The sequence below is a fragment of the Nyctereutes procyonoides genome, unplaced genomic scaffold (genome assembly GCF_905146905.1).
Source record: "Nyctereutes procyonoides isolate TBG_1078 unplaced genomic scaffold, NYPRO_anot_genome, whole genome shotgun sequence".
NCBI classification, from domain to species: domain Eukaryota; kingdom Metazoa; phylum Chordata; class Mammalia; order Carnivora; family Canidae; genus Nyctereutes; species Nyctereutes procyonoides.
Window position 1 is genome coordinate 59,006,306 of NW_026575133.1, and position 10,142 is coordinate 59,016,447.

Sequence of the window (10,142 nt, forward strand, 5' to 3'; positions counted from 1 at the left end):
CAACCCCATGAAGAAGGGAAACTCTTCTTTACCCTGTTTTCAACTGATCAGTTAATAAAACCCAAAGCCCAGTGGGGAGATTAAGCAGTGTGTTGAGCCCTATGGCTGGGAGTTTGTAATGGGGTTTTTGGTTCTTGGCCCTGTGTTCTTTTCTAGTATAATTTAATTTTGACTAAAACAAACTAGCTTTCATGTATACTAGGGAGAGAGGAACAGAGGGATTAAATTCTGATGCTTACCGTTCTTGAGGTCCCAAGGCCCATCCAGCTTTTGATGACACTTGAATACAATGATTCTCCAATGATTCTTGGCTTCAGGTACCTTGTTTGGTACCTGAAGCCTACATTTTTTTTTTCTACTTTGGAAAAAAGCTTTCCTGCCTCCAGGGCCCTTCGTCTAATGAATGACTGATATGCCACCAATGCCAGTTAGGACTAGAATTCACTCTACTTCTCCTGCTGCTGAAATCCTTGTTCTCATTCACCCCCAGGAGTGGCTTAGGTGAAGGGAGACTCAGGCACCTCAGCTGCTCTGAGATTCTTATTCAGAGCTCTTACAGCTTACTTTGTCAACCATTTATGGTGGGCCAGCCCCTTGGAGCTCCCAGTGAAGTAAAAGCTGCAGCACTTGCCTTCTACTTGGACCTGATGGGTCTGTCTTCTCTGTTGCAGTCCGCCTCCCGCCGAGTGGGCCTGTCCTGTGCCAACTGCCAGACCACCACCACCACTCTGTGGCGCCGCAATGCTGAGGGTGAGCCAGTGTGCAATGCCTGTGGCCTCTACATGAAGCTCCATGGTGTAAGTAACCCTTAGCCCCAGGAAGGGAGAGAGCCTCACCTGCCTTCCCATTTACAAATTCAAATTCATTGTTTCTTTCTTCTTTTTTAAAGATTTTATTTGACAGAGAAAAAGAAGAGAGCACAAGCTAGCACACAAGCAGGGGGAGGGCAGGCAGAGGGAGAGGGAGAAGCAGGCTTCCCCCTGAATCCCAGGACCCTGGGATCATGACCTGACCTGAAGGCAGACACTTAACTTAGCCACTCACATGCCCCTCATTGTTTCCTTCTTAGCAAAGATACTTAGATTTGGAAGGGACCTTATAGGCTGTATTAGTCTGTTTGGGCAGTTGTAACAAAATACCACAGACTGAGTAGCTTATAAACAATACTAGTTTATTTTTACATTCTTAGAGGCTGGAAATCCAAGCTCAGGTGCTAGCATGCTTAAATGCTGCTATGGATTTGGGGGAATATTCTCATATGTTATCGATTTTCATGTGAATTACTGCAAGTATTTGTTAGGAACTTAACCTGGCAGTACTTATTAAGGATAAAAAACACATATCTTTTGATTTAGCAGCTCTGCCTTTGGGAAACTAGCCTATAAAACCATAAAAGAATCGGTATGTAATGATGTTTGAACTGTTTATTGCTGCAGTATTTGTAGTGGCAAAAACTAGAAGAAATCATAAAGCCTCATAAAGGAATGGTTGACTAAACTATGGTAATAGTATGATGTGGAATATTGTGCAGAAATTTAAAAAATACTAAGAGCATGTATCTTGACCTGGAGTAGCAAAAAAGCACATTGCAAAGTAATATACATAGTATGACCCCATACTGTGAGGGTGAGGGTGTGTTAAATACGCATACAGATATGGATGGATCGATGGATGGATGAATACACAAGTACATAAATGTATAGATATGTACATGTGCACACAGTTTGAGAATGTTTTAAAATGTGAGAAACATAACAGACTGGTCCTGCAGTTGCCCCATTGATGGCAGTCAGGTGGAAGGGGTGTTACTAACTTAGTCTCATGACTCTTCATATTTCCTTCCTTTTTTTTTTTTTAGTTTTTAATATTTCAGTGTAGTTAACACATGGTGTTGTATTAGTTTCAGATATACAATACAGTGATTAAGCAATTCTCTTTTTTAAATTTATTTGAGGGGGATGGAGGAGCAAAGGGAGAGGGAGAGAGAGTCTTAAGCAGACTCCATGCTGAGTGCGAAGCCTGACGCAGGGCTCGATCTCATGACCCTGAGATCATGGCTGAGCTGAAACCAAGAGTCAGACTCAGTGGGCTGAGCCACCCAGGTGCCCTAGTGATTCAAAGGTTCTGTAGATTATTCAGTGTTCACCATGAGAAATGTACCATGTTTTCTTGTTATAGACAGAAAAGCAGCCAAAAAATATAGTTATGAACATTCATAAGAAAATACACTTCTTTCTGCAAAAAAAAGTGTATCAAGGATGTTGGTGAATCACTGTAATTAGAAAATGGAGGGAAAAAAAACCTTCAGTAGGAAAATGGTTAAAGAAACTCTTGTTCTTCAATAGGGTAATGATGGAAGAAACCAAGAAAGGAATATTAAGCAGGTATTAAAAAAATGATGTTCTCAGGACGCCTGGGTGGCTCAGTGGTTGAGCATCTGCCTTTGGCTTGGAGTGTGCATCCGGGATCAAGTCCCACATCAGGCTCCTTGTGGGGAGCCTGCTTTTCCCTCTGCCTCTCTCTCTCTGTGTCTCTCATGAATAATAAGTAAAATCTTTTTTAAAATAATAAAAATTAAAAATAAAAAGATTGTGTTCTCAAAAAATTAAAAAATAGAATTAGCATAAGATCCCCACAATCCTACTTCTGGGTGTAGTTCCAAAAATGATTGAAAGCAGAGGCTTGAACAGATATTTGTGTCCTTATGTCCACAGCTGCATTATTCACAACAGCCTAAGGTGAAAGCAACCCAAGTGCCGATGGTTGAGTAAGCAAAATGTGGTCTGTCCATGCAATGGACTACTACTCAGCCTTTAAAGGCAAGTAAATTCTGACACATAGTACCAGATAGATAAACCTTGAAGTCATTATGCTAAGTGAAAGAAGTCAATCACAAAAGGACAAGTCTCAAATGATTCTACTTATAGGAGGCCCCTAGACTAATCAAACCCATAGAGACAGAAAGAATGGTGGCTGCCAAGGGCTGGAGGAGGGGGAAATGGAGAGTTAGTATTAATGGGTACAGAGTTTCAATTTTGCAAGATGAGAAGTGTTCTGGAGACAATGGTGGTGGTGGTTGCACAAAAATGTGAATATAGTTAACACTGCAAAGGATTAAGATGGCAAATTTAATGTATATTTTACCAAAATTTTTAGTTTTATTTTTTAATTAATTTTTTAAAAGATTTCATTGATTTATTTGAGAAAGAGCACAAAGGGTGGGGGAGAAGGAGAAGTAGGCTCTTGTAGGCTCTTCACTGAGCAGGAAGCCTGTTGTGGGACTCAATCCCAGGACCCTGAGATCATGACCTGAGCTGAAGGCAGATGCTTAACTGACTAAGTGCCCCCAGGTGCCCCTACCATGATTATTTTAGTACTGAGGTTGGTAGGGATAAACATGAGGGCTGTATTCTTATGAGGTCAGGATGGGCTTCAGGTGGGTCATAGTCAGAGTCGGAGGTTGGACCAAGGAGTGGAAACTTACCTACAAAGGTGGGAACGCTGTTGGATCTGACTCTCAGCAGACCAGAAGGCAGGTTCGAGTTCAGCTGATCTGCTGCACTTCTCTCTTAACCATTGCATGTTTAATTCTCTGGAGTGGTTACTACTTTTCCTTCAGTGTTTCGGGTTTTGCCTCTATTAGGCCCATACAGGAGACAAAAGATTTGGTTGGTCTGGGCTAAGAGAAACCAGATGTGGTGGAAAAGGCACAATATTTAAAAGATACTAGAAAGATGACCCGGCAAGCCTACTCCCCAGACAGTTGTCTAGGCACCTGGGAATGGTTCAAGAGCGTGACACCTGAGAGTCACTGCTTATTTATGAGACATCAGTATGATTAAAGTGTTGTCCGTGGACAGTGTATGTCAGGACCTGGCCATAGGGCAGTCTCCCCAACATGATCTCTTATTGGTCCCCACCACCTGTGGAAAGACCACAATTGGCTCTAACCAGAGTTGGAGCAGTGCAAAGCTCCTCTAAGTAAAGTGACTTGACATCTCAGTTCACTGGGACTGTCCCAGTTAATGCCTATTTTCTTGGCATATTTATTAATAGCACTCCTTTTCCATTTTTATAGTGTCCTTATTTTGCTAAACTAAAGGCTTTTGCAAATATTGTTCCTGCTGCCTGGAATGCCTGCCCCTTGTCTACTTGACAACCTCCCACGACTTAGGCATCACCTCCTGAGCGAAGCCTTCCTTGATATGGTCATGTGCCACTTCCCCTCCCACCCAGTCCAGGACAGAGTTTAGTGGTTCTTCTCCATTCTCCCACATCACTTATGAGTCTGGTTGTTTCCTGCTTGTCTGTCTTTCCCAGTCGAATGTGAAACTCTGGAGGGAAGGAACAGTGTCTTTAAGTCTCCATTTCTCCAGGGTGAGTGTAACACACAGCATGTGGTATAGGAGCTCAATACATATTTGATTTCTTTCTCAGCAGGAGTTCCAGGGGCTGATTCAGTCCCAGCCCCAAGGTGTGTAGAGGAAGTGCTTAGATGTTTCCTTCACATAGTGTGTGTGCATATTTAAATACTGTAGCAGATTATGTACAAGGTAGAAAACCATATATTTTGACTTTTAACCCTCTAGGTTCCAAGGCCTCTTGCAATGCGGAAAGAGGGGATTCAAACCAGAAAACGGAAGCCCAAGAACCTTAATAAATCTAAGACACCAGCAGGTGAGGAAAAGAATTGTGTGTAATTATCTAAATAACTCAGTGGCCCTTGGAGTATGTGAAAATCATGTATTCTTCATTAGGTGGGCCAGCCCAGGCTACTGAGGTCTGATAGCATTGTCCAACCCCAGGTATTCAGGACAGAATGAAAACCCGGTGAAAAGTAACACCATCATACAACATTTTAGGCACTTTTGAAGCAGGTGCAATTCAAGTTGCATGATTACTGCCAGTTGCAAAGGTGGTAGTAGGCCAGCTGGATGGGTTGAGGGCCAGAAAGATAAAGGAACACTATCGTCCCTCCATCTCAAGAGCTCAGTTCCTTTCTGTTCTCCCTGAGATAACTGGGATCTAGGAGGACAGGATCCCCATTAGTCTTGTTCACAACAGCTTGATTTGTAAGCCAATGTACAGTTAACATCATGTATTTTTTTAACATCATTTTATTAAAATTTTTAAAGAGTTTATCTATTTGACAGAGAGAGTGCACTCGCATGTGTGAGCACAAGTTGGTTCAGAGAGGGAGGGAGAAGCAGGCTCTCCACTGAGCAGGGAGCCTGATATGGGGATAGATCCCAGGACTCTGGGATCATGACCTGAGCCATAGGCAGACAGACGCTTAACCAACTGAGCTCCCCAGGCACCCTAGTACTTAACATTTTAGAAAGTTGCTTTTCAATTAGTATCTCGTTGGTCCTTAAAGATCCCCATGCAATCCATTATCCCCATTTTACTACTGAGGAAACTGAGGCTCAGAGAGGTTAATGATTCAGAATGGTTAGACCTGGAATTAAAACCCAAGTTTTTACACTTCAGATCCATATTTTGTCCCATATGCTACTTTGCCTTCTCAGTTTCTAGATTAAGAATGAGGATGACTCGTGCTCCTGTATCAAGAGCACTCCCCCCTTGATACTGTTACCAAATTAAAAATTTCATGGGGGAAATGCTGCCATTGCAGAGAAAGTAAATCAGCTGATCCAGTGGAAAGCTTATCTTTTAATCTAAGGCATGACAAACAGATACATTTCCCCTTTCCACTCCTGAGAACACGAGCAAGGTTCTCCTTTCCCAGATTCAACAACGGTTTACCCCTTTTGGCAGCATGTTTCATTAAAATTGTCCATGTCTCACACCAGTGGTCCTCAGCCTTTCTGCCTGTGCCCACACTGTTTTCTAAGCACAGCACATTCCCCTAGGTAACTTCGTCTCCTTACATGTTGCAGTGACAGGGTGAGCAAGCATTTGTTCAGGTGAACAGTCCCCTCTCCACAATTCCAAATGCAGGGAGCTATATTTGGCAGCAAAACCTAATCTAAACAGACTCAGGCTATTTATAGTCTTTATTTTTCCCATGTGTGGAGATTCACATGTTTAGCTGTACAACAATTAATGTATTTAATTATGGGGTGTCGTCTCAGACTCCATTGGAAGTGTTCTATAATATACAGTATTAAAATCTAAAAGCTTTTGAATCCAGAAACACGTGTGGTCTCAAGGGTTTGGAATAAGGGGTGGCAAGCCTGTCAATAGAAGGAGTTCCCTTGAAATTCTGGTATTTTAATTTTCCCATTTTGAGAACCACCGCCCAGCACTGATGAAGGACCCTGCTTCACTCCCCAGCAAATATAAATAAAGTCATTAGCATAGACCTACCCTGGCTGTCTCAAAGGACTGCCATCCATTTGCCCCTGCCCCTAGTCTGGGTGTCCTGACTCTGCCTTGTTCCAGGTCCCTCAGGCGGTGAGAGCCTTCCTCCTGCCAGCAGTGCTTCCAGCAACTCCAGCAACGCGGCCACCAGCAGCAGTGAAGAGATGCGCCCCATCAAGACAGAGCCCGGGCTGTCATCCCACTATGGGCACAGCAGCTCCATGTCCCAGGTATATCCCCTTGGCGGGGACATAGGACTGCCTGGGGGACTAGGGTACACTGCCAAGGAGCGAGTGACAGGCTCAGCATGGGAAAAGAGCTTCAGCTGGGCCCCAGCAGGTGGCAGGAGGAGCTGCTGGTACCCTTGGGGTCCTGCCTGAAATTGGGGACTGTACCCAATGAGGGCCTGCTTCAGAACATCTGATCAAGTCACAATGATTTGGGCATGCAACTAGGACACACAAATGTTGAGTAGCTCCTCCATGCCAGGACCTTTGGACAGAAGGAGTGGGGAGGGACGTGTTATGACATAGCCACAAGCTGAATCAAACTGTGTGCACTGGGGGAGGGTGGTACAGCTGGAGCAGGCTGCAGAAGGTGGCACGTGGGCTTTCTAGGCAAGTCTGCCTCCCAAGTGAGAGGTGGTTTGACCTTGGCTTTGAAGGATAGATAGATTTCAACAGGAGGAAGGGAAGGAAGAAGACCCTCCTGGCTGGGGAAAAGGTGTGAAAACTGTAGAGGGTAGAGTGGGTAGGTGCAGTGGGGTGGTAAGGAGGTCACAGGCAAGGTGCCATTTAATGAGGGTCAGCTACAGGTCTGGCTTCCATCATGTGTCCAGAAGATGGGTCAGCAGTACCGTCCTTTGCCTCTTCCAAATATGATGGCATTCCTACTCCCCTACCCCTTCCCTCTTTGGCTCCCATATTTGGGATTAGGATAGTCCCAAGGTTGGTTACTGTTTCCAGTTAATTCTGATCTGTTCTCCCACATGTGCTTGAGGGAGGCTGTATCCTAAAGAGCTTTTTTTTTTTTTTCAAAGATTTTATGTATTTATTTGAGATAGAGAAAGAGTATGTGAGAGAGAGCAGGAGCCAGGGGGCAGAGGCAGAGGGAGAAGCAGGCTCCCCACTGAGTAGGGAGCCCAGTGCAGGGCTCCATCTCAGGACCCCGGGATCATGACCTGAGCCAAAGGCAGATGCCTAACCAACTGAGCCATCCTGGTGCCTCCATAAAGGGCTTTTTACTGTCAGGGTAAAGAAGCTGGTCCCATAAAGCCAGGAGAGCTGGCTGGGCATGGAGATCTGGCAGTGATAAGATCATAGCAAATGTCTCATGTAGCCATCAGAGCCTTCTGAGAAACCAGAATATCCACACACCTATGGGGTCCCAGTGCTCAGAGAAGCAAATGAATCCCACAGACCCTTTACATCCCACAGCACAGAGGTTAGGAAAAACACTTCTCTGTGTTGCTTGGTGTCTTAACCCTGCTTTGTCCTCAAGCCCCCTCCTCTCCTCCCTTTCCTGGGGGTGGGAGCCAGCTCGGGACACCTGTGTAATGGTGATCCCCTCTCCAGCCCAGACCTCCATCCTGAGCCCTCAGGAGTGATTCCCTTGAGCTCATCTTGTGCTTTTTGCTTTCAGACATTCTCAGTCAGTGCGATGTCTGGCCACGGGCCCTCCATCCACCCAGTCCTCTCGGCCCTGAAGCTCTCCCCACAAGGCTACACATCTTCTGTCAGCCAGTCGCCACAGGCCAGCTCCAAGCAGGACCCTTGGAACAGCCTGGCCTTGGCTGACAGTCACGGGGACATAATCACTGCATAATGTCACCTCCTTCCCTCCTCAGATTCCTGCACGGACTTGGGACTTGGAGGACGGCAGGGATGAGGCTCTGGGCTCCCGGGAGCCAGCCTGCTCTGTCGGGGAATGACTCCAGAAGAACAACTGGGAAGAAACTTGAAGTTGACAGTTCGGTTAGGGGATGTGGGTGTTGGATTTTACCGGATGCCTTTGCAAGGGTGGGCTACTGGAAAGAGCCCAAACTCTGATCTGAAAGAAACCACCCTTCACGAGGAGCACATTTAAGTCCCTTACGCAAGAAGGAGACTTGTTTCTAGTTTTCCACCTCACCCCTCCCCCACAAGACACAGCCGTCCTTCTGCCCTACCTTTCTACCACTGGGGCCTAAGGGACTGGTTTTTCTGTGGTGTTCCCCGCACTGGGGATCAGAGGGTGGGTGGAGGGGGCAAGGTGCTGGGACCCCCAGTCCAGCCTGAACCAGGACATCTGTGTGACATGCATGTGGATGCAAACAGCCCCTCCGGGCCGCTGCTGCCCCGTCCAGCACTCCCCCTTCAGGCTTGGTACCCCCTTGCATTCCTCAGTACTGAATCTTGACTCCGGAAACGTTGGGTGTAGCCCTGATGTTCCTGAAGCCTCACGGGGAGGTGAAGGAAAGGGCCGCCTCACCCACTGCACGGTGTGGCAAAATCATGACCTGGCAACTTTGCCTCTCCCAAGTTTCTTTCCCCGGGCTCATGGCTCGAACCTCCAGCCCCTTCTGACCCTGCCCCCCCCCCCCCCCAGGCATCTGAAAATAAAAATCCCTGCTGCTGATGAGTGATTCAGCCCTGCCTTCAGCTGAACATGTCTCTCCCTCTGCAAAACAAGAGCTCGGCAGTTGAGCCACACAGCAGCCTCCCCCACAACTGTCCCCCCAAATCCTTCGTGTACCCCATCACACACAGGCGGGTCCCAAGGAAGTACAAAAAAGATTCTGCTGCTAAAGCAAGCTTGACAGACACTCTTCTAAGCCTTGAGATCATTCAGGAGAGCATGTCTGGTGGACCTCATCCCCGGGGCCGGGCAGGGGCTTTTCATGGATTCTGGCTCGCTTGCGCTTGGACCTCGTGGACGTGGCTTTTGGTCTGTGGAGATGCACCACCTCTCGGTCCTCCAGCAGGTTGAGGTCATCCCAGGGGTGGGGAGCACCTGCACCTGCATCTTTTCCCCAGTCTCTTGTCCCGGAGGCAGAGAGCTAGAGATCCTGCAACATAAATTCAAAGCAAACAAACACAACAAAACCAAACTCAGATGGAAAGACGACAACTCCTAAGAGAAGACACTGAGGGGGGCCCCTAAGGGAGTCCCTGGCTCTGTGCTATTCTGGAATCGGCCTTCTCTCCATGCTGTCATCTCTGCCCGTGATGTGGGGGCTCACCGAGACTCCTCCTTCCTGGTCCTCATCATCAACAGACCTATAGCTGACTGTGGCCCTACTACATCCTCCCCCACCCAGATACTCAGCTCCCGATCCCCAAATCCTACTGGCTGTAGCAGAGAATATTTTTAAACCAAGATTCTGTTTTAATCATCATTTACATTGCTTTCTTCCATGAAGGCCACCCTCATATACCTTCCCTAACCCACAAACCTGTTAACATTGTCTTAAGGTGAAATGGCTGTAAAATCAGTATTTAACTAATAAATTTATCCGTACTCCTCTTTTCCTTCTCCTCCCTCAGAGGTCATTATTGGGAGGTTTGATGCTGCCCTTGCAAGGCTGTCTTAGCCATGGAAGCCCCTTTGCCGATCTGCTCACAGGCTGCATAAAATCGTTTTCTCCCTTCAGTCATTTATGAGTTGGCCAAAACTCCCTCTGTATGTGATGGTGGCTAGTGAAAAGAACACTTATCCTGGCCCCGCTACTGAGTAGTTTGCGACCTTGACAGGTAACCTCTCGACCTTTGTTTCCTAAGAGAGGGTTGGGTCAGCTGTTAACTAAAGTTCCTGTGGCTCAACAGTTGTTGCCTACTGAA

General features: G+C 46.6%; 1 protein-coding gene across 4 annotated transcripts in view; it reads left to right on the forward strand.

Annotated features, from left to right (window-relative positions):
* GATA4 (GATA binding protein 4) overlaps positions 1–9,804 on the forward strand; it is an 85,221-nt gene extending 75,417 nt beyond the window's left edge. For all 4 annotated transcript variants that reach the window (XM_055300061.1, XM_055300062.1, XM_055300060.1 and 1 more), the window contains exons 4-7: positions 672–797; positions 4,590–4,677; positions 6,406–6,554; positions 7,966–9,804. In XM_055300061.1, the coding sequence (XP_055156036.1) occupies positions 672–797; positions 4,590–4,677; positions 6,406–6,554; positions 7,966–8,148 (546 nt within the window). In that variant the 3' untranslated portion in view covers positions 8,149–9,804. The remainder of the gene's footprint in view (positions 1–671; positions 798–4,589; positions 4,678–6,405; positions 6,555–7,965) is intronic.
* Positions 9,805–10,142: the final 338 nt, after the last annotated feature.